The sequence below is a fragment of the Syngnathus leptorhynchus genome, chromosome 22, assembly GCF_054491065.1.
Source record: "Syngnathus leptorhynchus isolate UIUO chromosome 22, UIUO_Slep, whole genome shotgun sequence".
In the NCBI taxonomy this organism is placed as follows: Eukaryota; Metazoa; Chordata; class Actinopteri; order Syngnathiformes; family Syngnathidae; genus Syngnathus; species Syngnathus leptorhynchus.
This window is the reverse complement of record NC_141216.1, coordinates 3,228,280-3,251,367: the sequence shown is the minus strand read 5'-3', so window position 1 is coordinate 3,251,367 and position 23,088 is coordinate 3,228,280. Positions and strand designations below refer to the sequence as shown.

The following is a 23,088-nucleotide window of genomic DNA, read 5'->3' as shown; positions in this document are numbered from 1 at the left end:
TCCAATTATCCTAAAGACATGACATCAAATCCGTCAATTCAAATCTTCTTCTCCTACTCGTCCAACGGTGCTTTGCACACTACCGCCACCTAGTGACTTGTTATGATAGCTGCTTCTGTTAAAACCGGAAATTAAAGTCAATGGGCAAACTTGCGCTCATCGACCTTGTCGCCATCTGTTGGTCAATTACAGCCTGCTTGCTTCCTGGTCCGTTTCATTGATTTGACTGTAAAAATGACCAGAAATGGAAAGAGATGTTCTATTAGGTAGTGTATAGTACATCGTACATCATCATTGCTCTTTCTTTAATGAAAATATCATTTCACTTCAGTTACAATATGGTGATTAGAACTTGAACATATGAGTGGTTTACTGTACATTTGTTTAGTTTAAAGTACCATCACATAAGCAGAATTAAATAAATACGTACGTCGTACGATATTAAACATACAGGCTTTTGACTCGAGTTTATGAAGCGGTTCATGTAATGACGCCAAGCTACCGCAAGATGGCAGTGCCCCCATTCACTTGTATGTAACCCAGCGTAAAATGAACATGTCCATTTTTCCTTTTAGACCAGACGTCCTCTATGTACTATACACTACCTAATAAAAAATCCGGATTTCCCTGGCAAAATGGCAGAATGGTTTATAACTTTACCCGGTGATCGGGAGAGCATGGTTTGACCCCTACACGAAGCAGACTTTGAGCTAAAGTTGGCATAGTGTGAGACTGCGGTTCATGCTTTATGAAGCGATTCATGTAATGACGCCAAGCTACCGCAAGACGGCAGTGCCCCCATTCGCTTGTATGTAACCCAGCGTAAAATGAACATGTCCATTTTTCCTTTTTGACCAGACGTCCTCCATGTACTATACACTACCTAATAAAAAAATCCGAATTTCCCCGGCTAAATGACAGAATCAAACCAGACAGGAATGGAGGACAGACTGGATGATGTCTAGAAGGTCTTCAGCAGCTCCCGCGGCAGGTTGAACTTTTTGAGCTGTCTCAGAAAGTACAGCCTCTATGTGCCTGGTCCATTTAAGGTCTTGCAAGATTGTGGTTCCCAGGACCTTGAAGGTGTCTGTGGAGAGAATAGTATTACTGCGGATAGTGAGGGGTGAAAGTGGTGAAGGGTCTCACCTGAAATCCACTGTCATCTCCACGGTCTTGAGTGGGTTCAGCTCCAGGTGGTTTTGGCTGCACCAGAGAGTCACCTGAGGAGCAGTCGTTGGTGTAGAGAGAGAAGAGCAGTGGGGAGAGGACGCACCCTTGAGGAGCGCCAGTATTAACCCTTTATCAACTTTCCTCCCTCGCTCCAAGATGCCTGTGAGTCAAACACTCCAAGTTGACTCATCTCAAGTTAAAATGAAAGTCAAACTTTGCTGAACTTTGACTGTTGTGACATTTGAAATCAGTGAAATATTAGGTGAAATCAAATTCCCAAATTCATTTATTTGGTTTGCCACCAGTGGGGGGGGGTCAAGCATATTTGAGATGGTGCCCTCATGATACCACCCCCCCCCCTCTAGCTCCGCCACTGCAAACCTGGTTTAAGAACAGGGGTGTGCAAACTTTTTATAACCACCATAAATCCTTTCATTCCACTGTTGACTGTTGGCTCCCACAATGCCCAGCCAGACGCATGACGCACATCAGCCAGAGCCTGGAAACGACCTCGCCGCCTCATCCCCATCCTCGCTCGACGTGGCCCGCGCCAGCCGAGCGAGGGCGCCAGTTGGAGTGTTGCCTAGCAACTGGATGGTGGAAAACAATCAAGGCCTTCAATTTAGGGATTTAACAGTGAGCGGGATTATTTGAGCACACGAGGGGGGGAATCATAATCAGGCACAAAATACTCACACGTGAAAAACAAAATGTGCATGAGCAGCGGCAGGGGAGCCAAATGAGTTTGAGCCCAAAAGTCAAGGAAAAGTCCAAAGGATTTTTCCTTTTTGTTTTCAAATGAAGTAAAAACACTTTCAGTCTTCATGCTAACATATTAGCATCCAAAATCACAGTGCTAAAAGCAACTAAGTTGACACGCTATAAATACTTTCAAATCTTAACCCGAGTTAAAACCGTATTTGAATGTTCCTCTTCTGTTTGATGTGGTTGGGTAGCGTGGGCGTACCTAATAAAGCGGCCGCTAACGGGAGTGAAGCTGCCACCCGTGACCTTTCTGAGCCTTTAAGGCAGAGCAGCATTCCCACGATAAATACAATATTACTTTGTTGTTATTAATGTTCCGTGCACCACCGAGCTAATAGTGCTCTTTTATTTTTTTTATTTCCTGCCTCAAAAATGAGACGGTATTTCATTCGAACGTTGTCCTCATATTAAACGAGGACGTCGGGCCAATTTCAACAAGTGCTGTTTGTTTACCTTGTAAGGCCTTTAGAGTGCTTATCAGATTTCGCAAACACTAAAATGATGAATTTGTCTTTTTATTTTATCCGTCATTATAATGCGTCCATTAATCAATAGAGCGGACCACCGCTATTCAAGGAGGACTGAAAAGAAAAAACAAAATCCACACATAATTGACACCAAACAAACATTTTCTGTCTGAGCTTCAATTTAAAATCTGTCACACAGGCGCACAAAATAAAAGCTGCAAAATTACGAGACAATTGTAAAACCAATGTATCTGCAGAAAGAAAACATTTGCATAATGGGCAGAAAGATAAATTCTTTAGGAGGGGGGGGGGTACATAGATGCTGAACATGTTCCCCAGCCCTCGGCGGGAGCCATTTTCCATATAGACTTAATTAAAAGTTGTTGTTTTTTTTATTGGAAGTGCACCATCTGTGTAATAGCATCAGAAAGACGGCAGACTGAAAACATTTGTTGTTGAAATGCCCTTTGGAGTGTTTTTGCATACGAATGGCGGCTGGCCACGTGCGCCTCACCCGAGGCTGCGCGTTTGCCCTTTTACGACGCCGCCGCGCTCTCGTTTGGAAAAAGAACATTTTAGCAATTTAAACCTCCGCCTGCATTCGTTAACGAACCCTGACCTGCAAATTGCCATTTGGAGCGCCGCGATGGGAAATTTGGACAATAATCCTTTTCTCCGAATGGCCTTCAAATCGGTTCGAAAAGAGTGCTTGAGTTCTTCTCAGTGTATAATTGCACAGTCGGGGATATATATTTTTTTAATCACCATTTGTCGCGTACGCTCATCACAATCCATCTTTGTACTTTGAATCGTAAACAGGGAAAAAGGCGCACAGTCGGCAGAATATTCCACCAGACTAATTGCCGCCGTTTGTCTTTTTAAAAATGATTCAGTGTTGTCGTCTGAGCTGCTGCAACACAAACAAACCTTTCATAATTTGCCACGGTAAAATGTGTTGAACTAGCGCTGCCGCTAGTTCATGAAAATACAGGATAGCACAACAAAAGATTCCGCCTCTGCTTTACACGAGGTCAAAGCTACTCTGGTAAATCTGATGATTTTTTTTTTTTTTTTTGTCTAAATAAAAGAAGCTTTCTAATGAATCAAGGTCAATTTGAAAACAGTCCCCGTTGCAAATACAGCGACGCGAAACAGAATGGTATAGAAATTCAAGGTACATGACATCAAAACATGAAGTTCCATCATATAAATTTGTTCGCGCCATTACTGAAATGACACCCTAACGATATTCACGTACTGCTCGGAGAACTTAATATGCACGTGCAGAAAGACTTTGCTCACATTATTGCCAATTTGTTTCCTCGCAACAAAAGAATTGTCCCTGTTTGATGGCGTAGTCCCTCAGGCGGAAAATAAGCATTGTTACATTTTTCGCTATTGCGGTTAATTGCCACGGGAATACGTTTTGATTGCTTTTTGATCACGGCCGACACTCAAGCGGTGCTTGACGACGACAGCGTAATTAAAAGCGTGCAAAGTTGGCAAGCTTTCTCGTGGAGATGGACGTCAATGTGTGGGATGTGTTTTGACTATTGCGTCGCAATGACTTTTTAAAGGTCAGCCTTGAGTGTAACAAATAAAACAATGGAGTGTTTACGTTCTCAAACTCGCCACATTCACATTATTCATCCAAGGACATTGCTTTAAACAAACATATGCTCGGTTTCATACTTACCATTCAGTCCAACTTGTTCTGAAAGTCTGAAGTCATTTCTCCCGATGGAAATAATTAGGAATGCCATTCATCCTGTTCAGCCTAACCTTAAAAAAAAATAAAAAAACCATCACCATACCACTAGAAGTAGCACATTGTGTGCAGCTGTAATGAGCTCTTCACTTGTCATCAATATGCAAATGAACCTTTTAAAAAAAAAAAAGCAGCAGTGTGATGCAATGCTGGAAAAGCAGCGAACCCTATAAATATAAGCCAGCATGAACATGTGGATAAAAATGTGTCATGTTACTCTGGAGGGTCTTGTGCCTCACACCACCATGTTAATGCAGTCATGCATGGATGGCCGTGCCATGGCATCAATTTAACGCAAGCAAAGCATACATGACTGGTGTGTGTCCGTGCGTGTGTGTGCGTGCGTCATGCTTGACTTGCGTGCATCCGCAGAGGAAGGACGAAGAGGATGGAGAAGCTGGTGAAGCAAAGACTCACACATAAGGGAACACTATTAAACGGAAACATAAAGAAGTCTATAAAAGCATATTCACTGTTTTGGAAATGTTTTTGAAGCAAACAATGCTATTAAAAGGCCCAAATGAGTCCACAAAGACACTAATTGGTGTATGCGGGGACAAAATAGCACGTTTCCACTTGTCTATCACTGACACTGACTCAAGAACACTGAAGCCTAATTATATGGAGGAACTATTCGTCAGCAGAGAGCCAAAGCCAGAATATGCCGACTTTTGCTTCAAAAAAGCAAAGAGGAGACAAACGATTAGAACTTAAATCAGCTTTCCCCACTAAAATGAATAGAAATACTTTTTTTTTTAATGAGGGAAATACTGGTACTCTATAATACATCATGATTGTGACTTCTTGGCCACCAGGAGGCAGTATAATACCGTCATGAAACACAAACAAAGACGACTTTCACAACAACTGTAATGTCGTTTTACACAGAGGATAAAGAATATATGCCTGTGACTTTGGTCATATTATCGTACTAGGTTGATATTTGAAAGCAAAAGCAGCCACAAACTCCAAAAGTTGCTTCATTAGCGACAATTAAGAGAAGGAAAAACAAATTGTGTCATTAAAGAATCATTTGCTGCCAAACCAAGCCTGCAAATGACGGATCAAAATAAAAAAAATTCTGGTTGTTTTTTTTTTTTATTTCTGTGGTCAAACTTGGATTGATGCCAAAAGAATGTACAAGACTTGAATAAATTAAATGGGCAATTGATTAATTAATGAGGTGACCTTTTTTTTTTAGACTGCATTTAAGTTTAATTAAACGCAACCTGCGTGTGGCACTCTCGAGGACCGACTCCCCCGCCGTGTCGCTCGTCCTCTCTCTCTCTCTCTCCCCCCCACTTCAGCCCCTCCACCAGCATGTTGCTCTCATGCCCCCCCCCCTCCACCCCGCCCCGCCCCTCCCTCACCTGTTCCTCATGCTCATCACAACTTGAACTATAAGCGCTTTGAATATTTCACCGCCACCGCTGCTCCCTCCTCCTCCTCTTCTTCCTCTCCTCCTCCTCCATCGACTCTGCGCTACTCTCACCGCCACCTGTTAGTCCCTCCGTCTCCCTCGCTGCGCTGGAATCCCCTCTTCCTCCTCCTCCTCCTCTTCCCTCCTTCATCTTCTTGTCTTTTATGAGGAGTTTGACACTTGCTCAAAAGGTAAGTCGCCGCTGCCTTGCATTTTGTTGTTGTTTTTGCATCCACGCTCATCATGATCTGGAACAAAATGAGGCGAGGGAGTCAAGAGAGATGCTGGAAGGACGCTCTCGTTTGAGTCCGCAACATGTGGCAGTTGTGTCGCTACGCTTTGCCTGCTCCTCCACACACACTTGCACACATCGCATGAAGTTTACTCATCCTAATTGACAAGAGCTGGCTGGAGCACCACCTGATCTTCAACTTGTGGCATGTGGCTGCCAGTGTTGGGTTTTTTTTAAGCTGGATGCCTGTGTGGGGGGAAACTACGGAGGAAGGGGTGGGGGAGGATTGAACGTGTGCGCTGCAGGTGCATCAACATGACTGACTTTAGAGTTAATGAGAGGTATGGATTTAAAAAGAGGACATGGTGAGGGGGGGGGGGGGGGGTCCGTGCTTGCTGTGTGAGTCTGATCGAAAGTGAAGGCGCTAAAAGAAGAAGAGGAGGAGGAGGAGGAGAGATGCAGTGCACAAATATTTTTCTCCAACCTATAACCTCACCATCTATACATTAGCGATTGTATAACGATAGCGCCACGGGGCTGATGCTTCTTCTGCTGCAGCAGCTGCTGCTGCTGCTGTGCACAACTTGCGCATATAGAAATGATGCAAAGTACTAAAGAGTCAGCCAACATCATGGCCTGTTTGCACAGAAGGAAAATAGACAATGCAAAATTACACGGACTATACGTAACTTGTTTGTGCTTGGGGCTAGTCATGGTACGAGAGAAGCACGGTAGATTTAATGGCGTCCTCAAAAGGCCAATGAAGATATTGGGGATCCTCTTCCTTTCCAGAATGGTTTGAAGCACCGCTGCCAAATCTGCTTCATGAATGCGCTTTGGTCAAAGAATAGAACATCATCTTAACGCCGCCCTCCAGATGATTGAAGCCATTTTGAGTCCAAGGCTGAGTGAAGACTTTTCCCCATGTGACGATGAAAAGAAAGGATGAAAGCCAGCGTCACGCGAACGATCAATCGGCATCTCGCTGGGAGCTTTTATTTTTTATTTTTTGCCCCTCCTCCCGGGAACCATCGGGCCCTGCGGCTAAGTGTGTGCTCGCAGCCACATGTGCCACTGACTGAGCACATCACATCAGCGCACACGCGCGGTCGCATTGTCTGAGCGTGCATGCGAATTAATGAACTGATGCAATCTTCGTGTTGGCTGGCTTTTTCGGTGCACCTTAAGTTCGATTTATCTTCTCATCACAATAAATACATCTTTCTGTCATCCATACCTGGACTGTTGGAATTTAAAAGTCATGACTTTACCTTGACGTCCATGTCGGAGCTTTCCTTTTGGGCTCTTGACGTATGTTAGCCAAGCAATCAGCAGCCATCTGCACAAATGAAGAGCCGGCGTCCTTGTCAACACGCTCTCAGTCAAAAGAGTCAAAGAAGCTTTGGGGGGCTGGCAGCTGGCACGTTGCCGTGCGCCTCCCCGATGATTGTTTCATCCTCAGCCAAGGAGACGCCGGCCGGATGAGCTGTGACACGCGCGGCTCGCCGCTCGCAGCGCCGAGGCCGCTCGCCTCCGTGACAAACGACCCCGCCGACCCTGCGGAAGGTCAACAAACTGCAAAGGCTTCCAAATGGGGTTCACGCATTCTGACTTCAAACTTATTTGGACAGATAGCTGGCTCAAACAGAGGTTTGCTAGCTTGTCATCATCTGTATGCAAAAAAACACTTGCAATCAATCCATCACTTTTGTTTTTGTTTTTCTGGCTCTTTGGATTGCGTCCATTATTTAATGCACAGGCCTGCCAAAACCAAAGTGTGAGAAAGTCTGTGACTCACCTCATCTGCTTCAAGTCTCCAGCTTTTTTTTTTTTCTTTTTTCTTCTCTCACACAAAACTCCCGAGATATAACACCTCGAGCAACTCGCTTGCAATCGATGGATGCTGCAGGTGGTCCAGAGGGGGATTCATCCAGCGAGGAGGACCCAACGCCTCCACCGGGGGGCCAGCTGCGATCTGATTTTACAAAACAAAAGCCTTCAGATGTTTTTTTTTCCACGCGGCCCCCTCTTGTTTATTTAAGGACCAGAACAGACGCGGCGGGCCCCGCTCGTGGTCAACTCAGCTCTCTGCCAGCACGAGCTCGATGTAACCGTCACGACATTATAGCGAAAGCATATCCGGTAGATTCCATCCCATAATCACCCGATTGTCTATGGAGGATTTCGACGACACGGACGGAGGCTTCAGGCAGAAGATTTGCTGAGCATAATTCTTCCTCTTTCATCTGAGAGGCTGAAGTGATTTTCCCCCGTAAATGGAAATGAGGGCAAAGCATCTGCTGTTTCCTACAAGTAACTCGCGTGAGAAAAACCTCCGAACAAATAAAAAGCCGCATCCGGATGATATCCCCCCCAATTGGGAATTACGGGGAGTTGCCAGAGCAACACGATTACGCCGTAGGATTCGTGTTCTGCTGCATGGCGGTCATTTAAGACCTCGCTAATAACATCTTTGGGAACGTGATATCTGCTGGGTGGAGGATAATGGGCCATACCTGCGGCTTTGTATGCGACGAGGGGCCCGAGCGTTCCCACGTGTGGCCCAAATTGCCTCAGACACCGCCCTGAAGAGAAGATCAAATATAAAAATCATTTAATCGGGCGCAAATAATATATTTGGACCACCGTGCTTGACTTGGAGTGAAATAATGGTCATTGAATTTGGTTTGGTGGAGAAAATTGTAAGAATTGAGCTGATGACTCTTTTTTTCTTTTTCCCTTTCAGTCTTTCGACCTTCATCCCAATGACGGTGCGGAAAGGAAAAACTTTAGCCATCACCATCCAGGAGCACATGGCCATCGACGTCTGCCCGGGCCCGATCCGGCCCATCCGGCAAATCTCCGCCTACTTCCCCCGTCTCTCGCCAACTTCGTCCTTCTCGGAGCCGCTCTCGCCCAATCAGACGGGAACGGCCAGGCTCGCCGCCACCGGTGCCGGCGCGCTCAGCCCGGGCCGCACGGGAGACGTGAGCGGCGGCGGGCTGTTGTCGCCCTTGTTGGCGGCGGGAGGCGGCGGTGGCTTACTGTCCGCCATGAGCAGCGTCGACACCTCCATCGAGGTGGACAGCTGCGACAGCGACGATAACAGTGAGTCGCCTGCAAGTACAAAAAAGAAGTGAGAAAAAAAAAAAGTGTACTGTGCAACAAAAGGACAAAAGAACAACTCATCAAAAAGAATGTCACGCCCGCCGACATGATACATTTGTCACACGTGAGGCTCCAAAGAAGAACATCACGCTTTGACGCATGATGTTTGCTGCATGCTACTATTTTTGAATCGAAGAACTCAATCGCGTTCAACCCTCAACGGAGTCGACACAGGCGATGTGCGTCATCGCCTAAAATAAAACATCATATACGGTCCTGTAATCCTTTTAGAAGGCACACGAGTAGGTGTAAGAACTGAATGTACATGAATCGTATTGGCAATCGATTCCAAACGCATCAATTCTGTCAAATCAATTGTCATTTTTCAACAGCATCTTTGGGCACGTTGGAGTTTGACCTGCTCTACGATCGAGCCACCAGCTCCTTGCACTGCACTGTCCTGAAAGCAAAGGTAAGCAGAAAAAAACTCGGAACAGATTAGCGGCATTTCAATGCATTTCAATTGGGTAAAGCGATTTGCTAGTCGTAGCGAACGGTACGAGCTCATCTATCTATCTATCGTGCCTTTGGGTACTCAACATCTGAATAAAAAGGAACATAAAAATCCAATCAGGATCAAAGACGCTTCTCCTTATGATGGTTTTTGGGCCTGCTCGCATGTCATTTGAACACATTACGAGCATTGCGTTTGTTTTGCCGCCACTTTGATGTGGGACGCCTTCGCGGAGCCGCCGGCGCGGCTGGAAAATGTCGATACCGGCGGATGAAAGCTTGGCAAATTGTTGCCAATGTTTGGAATAGATGCGTTGAAAAGGTGGGCACGGTTGAAGTGTCAACACTCATTAGGAGTACAGTCCAGGGAACAAACGTCCATAATGTCTGAAAATTCACAAAATGATATCATAAAAAATCATACAAAATAAAATAAATTACAAAATAACAAAAAAAGAATGGAAAATAAAATAAATGAATAAAAAATAAAGAGAATAAAAATTCTAATAAATAAAATGGAATAATAATGTCCGCCTCTCTCTGTCTGGGCAAGGGTCTGAAACCGATGGATTTTAACGGGCTGGCCGATCCCTACGTCAAGCTGCACCTTTTGCCGGGAGCCTGCAAGGTCAGAATCTTATTATGCGATTGCACGTGCTGTGTTTTTCTCTCATTCAAAAAGGAGGCGGCGATATTGCAGAATATTACGCCCAAGCTTACGGCGACGTTTGGGCTCTCGCTATCCTGCCTGATTAGGCGAGACTTGAGCGACTTCCAATGGAATTGATTCGTATCAAAACGGAGTGCACCACTCTATTCATTTGCTGCCTTAATCATATCGTTTGGATTTTCTTGTCATAAATAATTTATACCAAATACAGAACAGGGACTCAATGGATTTAATTTTTTCAATAAATTGCACTATTGCTGTTGACTTTTTTTTTTTTTCTGCATCCTGTAGGCCAACAAACTGAAAACCAAGACTGTCCGTAACACTTTGAACCCGGTGTGGAACGAGACGCTGACGTACTGCGGCATTACCGAGGAGGACATGTATCGCAAAACGCTGCGGTAAGCTTTATTTTGATGTGGGCGATCCTCTGAGGCCTTTTATGTCTTGCGTTCATTCCCCACCGCTGCCCGGCGGTATCAGTAAAGATCTCCCCCGGTTCCCGCTCTCTTTGTCTCGCCATGACAGATTGGGGTCACGCTTAAGCACCACGGGGTGTTTTTATTTCCTAGACCACCCCCCCCCCTCCCTTCCCCTCTCCATTGCCACCAAAGGTGCGAAAAGCTGGGAATGTCCACTTGGCAGATTTTTTTCCCCAACCGTCATATATAGTATATATCAGCGCCATCCATCACGTCTCGGTCCGTCGCCCTTTTTTCAAAGTGCTTGCAAAGCGAAGATACTTGACTTGATATTACCCGCGAGCTTTGCCACCTGTGTCCCGGAGCAACATCTAGCCCCATTTACGTAATAATATTTCTCGAACATGACGGCAGACGGAAATGCCGCAGTGCTTTTAGTCGCCATTAATCTTTCGTTTGGATACAAAGTAGTTCGTCTCGTTGGATTCTCAAAAGGCGGAATGTCATTTGAGGCGAGCTGCTCTTCGGCGCTTCAGAATGAATTCCCACCTCTTTCCTTTCCAGGGTGTCCGTATGCGACGAAGACAAGCTGACTCACAACGAGTTCATCGGGGAGTCGCGGGTGGCTCTGCGCCGCGTGAAGCCCGACCAGACCAAACACTTCAACATCTGTCTGGAGCACCCACCTCCTGTGAGAAGAAAAAGACACGCTGAGCGGGACGGGTTCTGTCAAAAAAAAAAAAAAAGCCTAAACTTGACCTTGAAATCATTTTCTACCACACTAAATGCTATCTTGCTAACATGACTTAACCAAACGTTCAAACGTGATGGAGCAAAATGAGAAAAGTGTCAAAGCATGTTGGGAGGATGAGTTAGAGCGGCCCTCCGAGGCCATCAAGCATTTTGCGAGACACCGACGCCCGCCTCGTCGTTTTTCAAGCCAGCCATTCCTCAGACGTGACTCTTTTCTTTTTTCGCCCCGCAGCTGCCCTCGCCCACGGCCATGAGCACGGCACTCAGAGGCATCTCCTGCTACCTGAGAGAGGTAATGAGACATTTTCTACCACTCACCATGTTTAGTATCTCAAAGAAGCCGGTGAAGCGTTTCCCGGGCTGAGTTTGGACTGATCTCGTGTCATACGTAGTCACGCTCAAAGTCACACCCGCTAGCATTTCAATTAACGAGTAGCAAGGGGTGGCCGGATGTCGAGAGGGCTGCAAGAGAAAAATTGGATTTTTATAAACCCACAACATTCTTCTGAAAACACTTTATAAACATTGATTATATGTTCCTCGCAGGGAACAAACAAAACAAAAAAAAATCGAAAAAGGCCTTGCACTTGGGAGGACCGAGCATATTTCAAGGAGACCCAGTGCCCCTGCCGGCCCCCCCTAGCTCCGCCAGTGTGTGTTAATGTTGGTGTTTGAAGAGTGTAAAGCAGTTTCCAAACACTGATAAGACTTAGCGTGGATAATTTAGTCGCCTCGATGTTTGTCACCAAGCTACTTCATTGATTCTGGTGATTGTTTGTCGTGACACTCATCCGCTCCCCCTCACAAAAAAAAAAAAAATCATTCCCATTGGTCTACGGGCATGCTGTGGCGGCCATCGATGCCTATTTGCCTCTAATGAGTCCCTCGCTATCGACCTGTGAAGGTCTGAGCTGCTGTACGCTACAAATTAGCATCTCTAATTGTCAAGCCCATCAGTCAGAGCAACAAGGCACCCTCTGCAAAATATAGGAACTTCTGGAGGATGGAACTGCGAGAATGAAAGGCGGAGAGACAATTAGCGAAAGGAGGATGAATGTGAGCCGCGCGGCATATTGATCACTTTACTGTGTGTCCTGCTCTCGCCTGGAGATAAGACTTAATGAGAGATGGAGCGATACCGAGCAAGTGAGAAGCTGAAAATACACATTCTGCTCGTTGGGGAAACTGCAATGGGAGCTCCCATATATAATCATACCCACAGATAACATACTTTATGTGTGGGTGTGCTTCTGGCCAAACGGGTGAGTCACGGTCTCCCACTTGGACCATTTTCCCTCCACCTGTCACTTTGGATCGTATCTGTCGCCTGGCTTGTGTGTCAAAAGCTTCCGTTTGCAGTCATCCATGTAAAGTAGTCGAGCCCAGAGTCATAAACAGCAATAAAATCACGCCGAGCTCGGAAGCAGACGGCACCTTACCTCTTCCCGACTCGATTTTTAGCGCAGATGTGAGGAGGCACCTCGGCTAAATGTCACCCTCGGTGACATTTTCAAGTCCCTGGGAAGATATAAATACATCTTCAAGTTTGACACATCGCAGAGAAGCATGTAAACAATCCTGAATAACGTGAATAAAATTACTTTTTTTTATTTATTTTAAATATACACTGTAAATGAAAACACGTACAACGAGGCGCTCTAAAGTGAAGGCACACTTGTGTCAGGGAAACAAAACATCGCTTCCATCACCAAAATACTTTTAAATTACAATGTACACAGAATGAGTCGGATCCCTTTATGCCAGCGTCGGATAATGTGAAAGTGCGAACCAGAATTTGGTTTATCGCCACTTAAACGTTTTGCACGAGAAGACATTTGTTCTTAGAAATTGTTGCTGGTAATAAAACAACCAAATGCTAGGAAACTTGTAGACTAAAGTGGGTCATTGAAAAATATTACTGCTGGCGCCAAATACTTGGAAACTTACAGACTCAAGTGTGTCGCCGAAAAATGATACTGCAGGCGCACACTCGCTCAAAAACATACATCAGTGCAACGTTCCGAGGCGACATACAAAGTTTTTTTTTTTTCTTTGTTGACATCAAAAGTCATCCCTGTATGTTTGAAGAGTGAACTCATAAAACGTATCAATATGAGATGACCCAGGCGACCTCATGCAATAAAAATGTCTTATCATTTCTAATCAATATTTTCCGAAACGTTGGAGGAGCTGCTTCTGAAAAAAAAATCCAGTCGTGTTTTATAACTCCATTAACTCGAGTTTGACGTGGCGAGACGACAAGATCTTATCTTCACAATGCTTCGGGAAAATCTGGAATATGAATTACAGCGGGCGCCCGTGTTGCGCGACTGCATTACTTTTGATTACATGCGGGGCTCCCGCGGCTCAACCTTCTGCTCCTCTTCTCATCTCCTCGCCGCTCTCAGTGGGAGACGGAGCAGCAGAGAAGTCTGGAGGAGCGAGGCCGTTTGCTGCTGTGCCTGCAGTACGTCCCCCCTGCCGACGACGGCGAGGGCGAGAGGGCCCGCGGTGGGCTGTGCGTGGGCGTCAAGCGTTGCGCCCACCTGGCCGCCATGGACGTCAACGGCTTCTCCGACCCCTACGTTAAAACGTAAGCCTGCTTTCTATGAGGGCCGCTTTGGTGGGTTCAAGGGTCAAATTATTACCCCAGGGGGGGGGGCAAAGCAGGGACAGCCACGAATGACTTATGGTATCACTATTCTGTCCGATCCGTCAAGATAACGACGAGCGATGACGGCTGCTTTCCCACAAGTGGGCGCCATCACCATCATTCGTCAAGTTAACAACAGAGGGAGGTCTTGTGTGGAATGTCACTCCTCAAAAAAAGGAGTGATGGACTCCGCAGTCGGGGTCACATCACGGAGCAGACGTCAAAGTCTAGCGGGGTTGTTAGTGCCACGACCGCCCTCCCCCCTCTATGGTTTGATTACTCGGTGATGAAGGGAAAGCAATACCGCACGTGTCAGCGAGGTCAGCGAAGCTCTTTCGCTTGACTGATGCACTCTGACAGCGAGGAGACAAATGAGCACGGAAATGTTCTGGATGCCACACTTTCTGTTTCTCCAGGGGCTTCCGGCTTGTTCCTGGAACGAGCGGATCGGCAAATAAAAAAAAAAAATGCACGCGAGCTCACAAATAAATACACACCAATAGTCATTTGTGCTATTTTTGAGTAGCTGCTGGTGTTAGCAGTGGTCTAAAACTACAAGAAGTCGGGAAATCCAGGGATAACGCGCTTGGGCTTTCCATATGCAAGCAGCTCAGGAAAATCATTGCTATTCCTTGCAGCAGGTGGACAAGTCGCAGAGGACGATGATGCTGTCACACTCTCTCACTCTCTCAGGTACCTCAAGCCAGACGTTCAGAAGAAGTCCAAGCACAAAACGGCGGTGATAAAAAAGACTCTCAACCCGGAGTTTAATGAGGTACGTTCATACGCTGAACGCCCGCCCAGATGGTAAGCGAAGGCTCATCTTTGGCGCCGATAGTCCTCGGACACGCTCGGCCGCATCAGGAGCCAATTACTGTTTGCACGGGATCATCATCATCATACCGCCTCATTACGGACACGGCGGACAGGTTTTGGCAAATAACCCTTTGCTCCGTCTTGTCAGGAGTTCTTCTACGAAATCTCCTTCTCGGAACTCGCCGCCAAGACGTTAGAGGTCACCGTGTGGGACTACGACCTTGGCAAGTCAAATGACTTCATCGGTGAGTTCCAAATTGTGCACGACTGTGACGTCCCCTCCCTTCTCCTCTGGCAGCGCTTGTAAACAAACCCAAGGCTTGACATTGTGTTTTGCGAAATGACTCAAAAAAGAATAATAATAAAACAAATAAATCAAAAAATTAATTCAATGAAATAAAGAAATAACATTTCAAACACACCTGTTAGAAAATGTCTGTGCTGTTTCTGTGATGGTCAGGTGGCGTGTCCTTAGGTTGCCACTCGCAGGGGGATGCCCTGCAGCACTGGATAGACTGTCTGAAGAACAAGGGCAAGAAGGTGGAGCGCTGGCACACGCTGACCAACGAGCTGCCCGGCTCCACTTCGCAGGAATGAGGTCCTTCAGGACTCTGCAAGCCAACAAAACACATGGCAGCGGAAAAGCCAAGAATAAAGGGAGACTTTTCTGTCCACAAAGGACTTCATGAAAAGTCATCAGTCATTTTCCACGCCACACCTGATTATCTGAAAAGTCACAGCGCTTGGGAATGACTGCTCCAACAGCTGTGAGAACATTACGCCAAATGGAAGCTTTGTGCTTCCTATTAAGTTGGACCATTTATGTTGAGCAAATAATAGCGCATGAACATCTCGCTCGCAATGCCAGAACGCTTCAGAGGAGCTTTAAGTCGATATTTTGCAATTATTGGACTGTGTATTGATGCAGACGGCCTAATAAGATGGAAAAGGAGAATCGGTTCTTCCACCTTAACAATTTCTTGTCAATTGTTTGCATGTTCCGTGTCATCGACCAAAAAAAAAAAAAAAAACGAGCTGCAGGATGACATGCTTGTCGTTGCCAGTTGCACTTTTTTGATCGCAAGATTATGTTCATCCTATTTTTTGTTTTTTTTGTAATGTGCTTCAAGTTGTAAAATGTGTCAATGCAAATATTCCAAAGTTATGAACCTGGCCATAGTTTTGTCGAAAGGAAATGATTTCTGTAATTCACATTTATTCAACAATGCACACATTGTCCAAAGCAGCTTCTTTTATTTGTGGACGGCGTAAAAGTCAAGCTGTACCGTTTGTGAGGCATGCAAAAAAAAAAAAAAAAAAAATTGTAAGTATATATATCATATGTATTACTTTTTAGGGTTGTTTGTCTTCTGGGAGTTGAAGTGAGCATGGTTTATTTATTTCATAAATGGTTCTTATGGATTTGCTTTGTGTATCCTCTATTTATTTCCATACTACCAATAAATCCAATACTGCCCCTCAGAGGACAGAAAATGCAACTGCAAGAAAACAAACAAAAACAAAAAAACATGCAAACGCTGATCTTGACTGTCTTGTTGAGAGTTTGACCTAGTTGACTCGTGTGCGTAATATTGTGTCAACACAGATACACACACTGATAGAAACGGGATGTCAGAAAAGCACAAATAAGCAGCATCACAACAACTACAAGATTCAATCGGACAGCTGGAGTCAAGGCCACACGGGGCGGGCTTAATAAGATCAGCTAAATATTTAATAAGACAGTCGTAAGACAAAATCCGTTTAAAAAAAAAAAAGAAATAAATCACTAGGAATGGGAGCCGGCAGCTCGTTTGACATCCCATAATTGTGTGTAAATCACAAGTATTCAATTAGAAGGCCATTTCTCGTGCAGATTGGAGCAACACGCCCTGCTCTGATGTGAAATCAGTTGAAAAATGCAAAAGTTATAATAAGGCTCATTATTTTTAAGATATCTTTGAAAAGTGTTTTTGTATTTGTGTGCTAATTTTTTGCCGGGCAGAGAAGCAGGATGCCGGAGGCCACAGAGCGGCCGCTGATATGAGCCAGCTGGATTTAATCCCACTGACCCATTTAGTGCTTTATGTGGACAAATGGGAGCGGCTGCAGTACAGTAAGTAGTGCCTGTCAAATTAGCTGACTCACAGGATCTTTGCCTGTCAACATAGAAACACATCCCAGGGGGATTTTTTTTTTCTGTTCCCTAGAAGAACTCTATTTTGCCACTCAAATCATTTTTTTTTATTTTTTCTTCAACATATCCAAACATGTTTTGAATATTATGTTCGCGTTAACCTACGAGACCTTTGTTGAAAATGTTGAAATAGCTGTAGCAAGCACGCTGTGCCTCTTTGGAGAAAAAAATGCACAAGTTGTAAAATATTCAAAAGTATTTGGCCTCTAGAAGGCAGATTGTGAAAAACAAGTAGCATTCATCTGCATGCATTGTGTCTTTATTATAAATATACTGCATAAGTATAATATTCCAAAGTGACAACTCGTGGTTCGTACATGAATCCGAAAAAATCTCACGGCATGCCAGTCACTACAAAGATCATCAGAACAGAAGCCAGCTGCTAATAGTCAACTATTAGTAATTTCACCATAATTGAGGATTATATCAGAAGAATACACCGCTCCAACTCAAAATTACTAGATCGAATATATACATCCGGGTGGAGTCGATTGTGTAAGGTTGGGTAAGAAGCCAGTTGCTTTGCATCACAGTGACAATGGCAGGTCAAGGAGGAATACACAACAGAGTGAGTGCAGGCCTCACAAGTAGAAGACATGCACAGAGCGATTTCACCCAAGCTGAACATGACCGCGTATAGCCGAAATAATCATTTGGTGGGCGTTTGCAATGTAAATGCATCGTTCTTTAAAAAGCTACCTTGTGACCGAGCATCAGCGCACGCAAGCTACGCTCACGACGTGGATGGCAATCACCTGCCACTCCTTTGTTTACAAAGTACACACACACACACGTAAGGTCTTGTACAAATATTACCAAAAGATAACCTGTGACTGACACATTTTGAATGTTAAAGCGCACTCACTGGCCACTTTGTTAGGGACACCTGCATCAGCTCAGGACATTCAATACATGTTACTAGCAAGGCACAGATAGAAACCCGAACCAAATTCAGTTTTTAACGCTCAAGTGGATTTGAGCCAAAAAAAAAAAAAAAGATTGAATCTTTGCTCATGCGGAATGTCCTTGGAATACCGCAGGTGTCCCTAATGTTGTGTCCCGAGCGTGTCCATTGCTACAGTTTGAATGGTGGGACTCACAGTGCTTCAAAAAGTGGCAGCGTTAAGAAGATTGCGGAATGTTTTGTCCCTGTGATAACAATTGAGAATTGTTTTTTTTTTTTGGCACTTATGTTCTTTTTTTACTCGCATCATCTCTCCGTGTTATGGTGGCAGTCTCAGAACAGGGTGATGGAGACGTTTCGTCCTCCAGGGTCGAGATGGTGACGGGGATTTGGAGTGTCTCCGTGTATCAGAGGGGATTTGACATGCTTGCGAGCGCGTTCTGGGATCGCCGCAGCCGAGATGTCCAATCGACTGCGACTTCGGGGACCAATCAGTTTGTCTCCATCCTCCAACAATAAACTGGCGGACGTTCTCAATCCCTCCCTTTTTTTTTTTTTTTGCATCTTGTCTTCCATGAGCAAAACAGACTTCTCTAAGATCAGAGGGGCTAGAAAATAAGTGGCTGAGTTTGGTTTTAGTCGCACATCCAGGTAACAACTAGATGGTAAAAAAACAGGCGGTGCAGGTGCGGGCCGGTCGGGATGTGGCTGGCTGCCTTATCCCGTTTCATGGCGGGATGAAACTCAGGTTTTCACATTGACTAAAAGAAGGAAAAGGAAGTGGGTTAGTTGGCCAGCTGTTGCGCAACTCACTGGCGGTTATGACGCATGACGAGGGTCACTAGGCTATCGCTCTCATATGGATTTTTCGGCCAATTTGGATATTTGGCAGAAGAAGAATCCCATAATCGGCTAATTATTTGAAAACTAGTTCAAGAAAAAAATATTTGGGGGGGGGGACAGGGTCACTGGAGGCTTACGACAATAAAGTTTACAACATTACACAAACATTGCATGAAAACACCCCCCCCCCCAAAAAAATTGAAGTGGCTTGGGTATGGAGTTAATTAATCTCCAGGCACCACCACAGAAAGGTTGCTCTGTGATTGTACCAAAAAAAAAAAATCCAATTTTAATTTGGATGCAAATACACGCGTCTCCAGTCCCGATTCATTGAATGAACCGCGGATTCACAGATGTGTTATGAGAATCCCTTTATTAGCCAGATACAAGAACATACATCATAGGTCGGGTGGTACAAGGGGGATAACAGGTAAGGAATGAACCGCCGACTACACGACACTAGACTACACTACACGACACTAGACTACACTACACTACACACACAGACAGACACACACTTCGGTAGCATGCAGTCGTTTGGTTGCAGGAGGTAGAAAAAGATGCCAAATGAAGACAACGACGGAATTAAACTGATGGAAACGGGGAGTCAAGGTGGATGGTTGTGTTGGCTAATGATGCAAACATCGGCAAGTTCTTAAAATGTATATATATATATTATTATTAAAATGTACATATATGTATAAATATTTTGGTCAAATTATTAGACTAATATTGAGTCAGCTACGTACTTATTATTTTTTTTCTTTTGTGTAATACGGATCGTTTCTGTACTTGATGCGATAGTGGTGCCATTAAAATGTGGATCAAGCCAGTTAAGTGCCTTCCTAATGGGGGGCTATTTATCACGACAATCTGTGTACGGGGAAGCTAAGTACCTTCTTTGGAACGGGCATGCGGCATATAAAAAGGCCATTGCAAGGAAATGGCTTGCAGGGGCTTCAATGCCAAGTGACCGGGTCAATAATCATACAAACAGTTATGATATGGAACTATTAACAGAGATTAAGAAGTGAGGAAGGACTATGTCAACAAAAAAAAGGATGGAAACAAGACAAAGATTACATCACACTGTATGCGGCAATCCAGCTCATTTTTTTGCTCATTTGTTAGAGTGGATCGCTGTGGAATAAACCATTTGAGTCAGGGGGGTTAGCTTTTTCCCCCTTTTAAATATATGTTTTGATTCTCATGTGAAAAGGAAGAAATTTACAGTAGTGGATTGGCACAAAGAAGTTCAAAAAAACAGTGGAAGGGAGAAGAGATGGAAAGGTTAAAGGTCAGATTTGGGACACTCACTGGCGAGGTTGACAATGCAGGCGATGATAATGAACGTCCCTCCCACTAGCGACACCATGGACAGCATCTTGGCCACGCGGCCCAGACGTACGGCGCCGTCCAGGTTCCCTTGCTCCAGGCTGTTCTTGGACTGGGAGGGAGGAGGAGGAGGAGGAGACAGCGGGTTAGTCATCTGCCAATGAAGATTGTAGACCGGTTTTCCTCCACCGCTTGCCAAATTATAATGGATAAGGTGGGCTCGTGTTCATATGCTTTGATTGGGTGGGTGTCAAATAAAAGGACAAAGTCTCACCATGATGGAGTAGACGAAGCCCACGATGTTGATGGGCCACACGGGGCAGAAGCAGGCCAGCACGGAGAGCAGGAGGTAGTCCTTCACCTTGGTGCGGTCCAAGGGGGGGTTGGTGGCGATGCTGGAGTGACGAGACAGCGAGGGCCTGGGCGAGAAGGCCGTGTAGGCGATGGAGCCCGCCCGGCTGCCTTTCCGGGTCTTGGCGTGGTGCGGGTACGAGATGGAGTGCTGGCGTCTGGGAGGTGACGAGACCACGGGGGAGGCGCTGTCGCTGGCGAGGGCCCCGTTACCTGAGGGACCAAAAAAAATGGATTACGGAAACACAACACACAAAAAGGGTTGAAAATTTGCCCCATTCACATCACCACTCACTGCTCCTGAGTTTGTCGTTGATGACGATGACCAGCTCGCCTTTGGACTTGCTGCGTGGGGGTCCGGCGCCAGCCGGACTGCTGCTGCTGCTCTCGACGTCACCGCCGCACGGGAGCTGCTCGCCCACGCCGAGGGAGGGGCAGGGCATGGCCACAGACACTTGGCTCAGCTCGGGCTCCTCCTGGTCCAGCAGGGACGGTCGCTCCTCTCCCGGCCAGGCGGAAGGAGACGACGCGGGCATCATGTTGACAGCTGTGAGGATTTAAAAAAAAAACAAAAAAAACAAGAGGCAGATGGTGTACCTAAGACAACACAACAGAGGTGGAAACCAGCAAAAAAATGTGATTAGATTAGATGATTCTCCACAATACTTTGCAGATGAGGTCGAAGCAGATGATTACGCGCAAATTAAAAATATTGCCATGACGACAAATGGTGAGATACAAACAAGCCAGTAGAACACACACACGCACTGTATCTACACAACAGAGTGCATGCGATAAAAGCAGCCACGCAGGTGTGCACACAACAACAGAAGTGTACACACACGCACACACACACTAACAGAACAATAAAGGACAAAGCCGTGATGGGGGCTGGGAGAGGGGAGCGGGACAATGAAGCATTCTTCACTAATTAGCTCGCTGCTTTTAATATACTACCACGAAAAAAAAAAAAGGGGAAAAAAAGGGGGGGTTCCCCCCATCGTCATCCTCACCCCGTCTCAATATACACAAAATGTGCCTCGTCAGGGAAAAACAAGAAACTGACCTTTTGTCGGTATTCCGTCGTTTTGTTGTCAACACGATAGCGGGGAGTCGGATATTGGCATCGCACGTTATTTATCCAAGAATGAAATGAAGAGAAACGTTGATGTTTATGTGTTTGCTCATTTGAGCAGAGGGCATCCGTGTGTGAGGATGAAGGCAGGGAGGAGGAGGAGGATGCTTGCTTGTTGGGCTTGGATGAGGGGGAGGGAGGGGCTCCAACATGCAGGGGCAGGCCAAAGAGCCGGATGGAGGGGGGGGGGGGGGGGGTGCACAAGTGAAAGCAGACGATGTGCTGTTGTTTATCGATAACATTCATTTTGTCTATCGATCCGTGTCAGTCAAACGCGGGTATCGGACCATTTTAATCATTTTTGCAGAGGAAAGGGTCAAATGTGATTCGCCGGCAATACGGTGGCTTCCATCTTGCCGTTGCTAGGGAGGATACGTTGGATTTCCCCCATCCACCTGTCCGGGCATCATCTTACAAAAGAGCGTAAAGAATCAAGAGAAGAGAGAAAGAAAGCAAGAGGGAAAATAGAGAAAGGGGAGCAAAAAGAAAGATAAAAATTTAAAGAGGAGAGAGACTCCTCATCCATGCAGTTGGTAAATTAGCTCATACAGAAAAATATAAACTAAAATAATTTCTTATGTCAGTTTATACATCCAGTCGATTTAACACATGTAGTTAAATGAGAAATAACTCAAGTTTGTACGTCAAAATGAAAGAATAATAAAATAAAGGAGGATTTTATTTTCTAGGCTAGAAATATACATGACAAGGAAGGTCGTTGTCACATTTGAAGCAGTTGTGTAAGGATGCATCCCATTTACTTCACGTCAAGAATACAAAAATAACATAGGACGTGCTGGGATTAGAAAAGAAAAAAAACCTTAGCGCGCCGTCCTGTGGCGTAAAAGGTAACTACAGCAGCACTTGTACATCAACAAATACAGCTTTTAAATTGTTACGTAATGGCAATTCCATTATTTAGCAGTCTTTTCATAGTCGAGGGATAACTTAGGCGCCAATATCATAAACGTTTGTTGTGCTTGAGAAAGAGGAAAGCAGAAAAAAATAAAGAAATAAAGCCCACGTTAGGTTTATCCAGTTCAAATATTAATTGCATTTTATTGACATGGACTTGGGCACCGGAAAACCACATTTTCAAGCTAGTGCTACAAAAAAACGTTTATTTTAAATGAAGGTCCTTTTTCGTGATAATGTTTTAATGAAATTAATGAAAAGTTGCTCAAAGAAAAATTTGAAACATAAAACTTACCTCTTAAGTCAGTTCAATAAACTTGGTCTCATTTCAGCTTAGTCGCATTGTACAGTTTATTCCTGCTTCCTTCTTGGTGGAAAATTAATGAGCTACAAGATTTCGTAAGATAACTTCAAAATACAATGATATCAACTGAAGGCGCGTTAGGAAGTTTACTCCAAGAGTGGGTGCGTAGAGAGAAAAAGAGTGCGTTCTACAAACGGCCAGTGAAACAGTGCGCGCCCGGTCAAGGTTTCCGAGCGCGCCCAAAATTTACCATCACTACGATACTGTCAAGAAGCTACACAAACAGCATAAAAAAGGATAATTTTAAATCATTTTAAACTTCACAACAAAAGTCACAAATACTTCCA

At 45.1% G+C, this 23,088-nt stretch overlaps 2 protein-coding genes across 9 annotated transcripts; one reads left to right on the top strand and one right to left on the bottom strand.

Moving 5' to 3' along the window:
* Nucleotides 1–246: 246 nt before the first annotated feature.
* Nucleotides 247–22,868, bottom strand: prrt2 (proline-rich transmembrane protein 2). Of its 8 annotated transcripts, XR_015063425.1 has the most exons (17): nt 22,733–22,868; nt 21,454–21,932; nt 20,683–20,984; nt 20,311–20,600; nt 20,019–20,148; nt 15,180–15,368; nt 12,728–12,806; nt 11,607–11,750; nt 11,085–11,224; nt 8,623–8,939; nt 8,339–8,407; nt 7,621–7,797; nt 7,094–7,379; nt 4,099–4,184; nt 1,592–1,760; nt 1,147–1,330; nt 247–1,087 (listed from the first exon to the last, which is right to left on the bottom strand). XR_015063425.1 is itself a non-coding variant. In XM_085904357.1 (6 exons), the coding sequence occupies exons 3-6, from the start codon at nt 20,924–20,926 to the stop codon at nt 18,603–18,605; spliced, it is 681 nt and encodes a 226-aa protein (XP_085760483.1). In that variant the 5' UTR covers nt 20,927–20,984; nt 21,454–21,932; nt 22,733–22,868; the 3' UTR covers nt 17,093–18,602. The 8 variants fall into 8 exon arrangements, 2 of the variants coding, with proteins under 2 accessions (XP_085760483.1, XP_085760484.1); XR_015063423.1 differs by lacking the exon at nt 1,592–1,760 and adding an exon at nt 5,669–5,838 and having other exon boundaries at nt 1,147–1,220; nt 8,339–8,939; XR_015063422.1 differs by having other exon boundaries at nt 8,339–8,939.
* On the top strand, nt 5,658–16,163 carry LOC147039360 (double C2-like domain-containing protein alpha). The gene is made up of 11 exons (XM_085904355.1): nt 5,658–5,781; nt 8,569–8,930; nt 9,323–9,402; nt 9,997–10,071; nt 10,405–10,514; nt 11,100–11,226; nt 11,521–11,580; nt 13,697–13,881; nt 14,635–14,716; nt 14,906–15,002; nt 15,218–16,163. The coding sequence occupies exons 2-11, from the start codon at nt 8,588–8,590 to the stop codon at nt 15,352–15,354; spliced, it is 1,296 nt and encodes a 431-aa protein (XP_085760481.1). The 5' UTR covers nt 5,658–5,781; nt 8,569–8,587; the 3' UTR covers nt 15,355–16,163.
* Nucleotides 22,869–23,088: the final 220 nt, after the last annotated feature.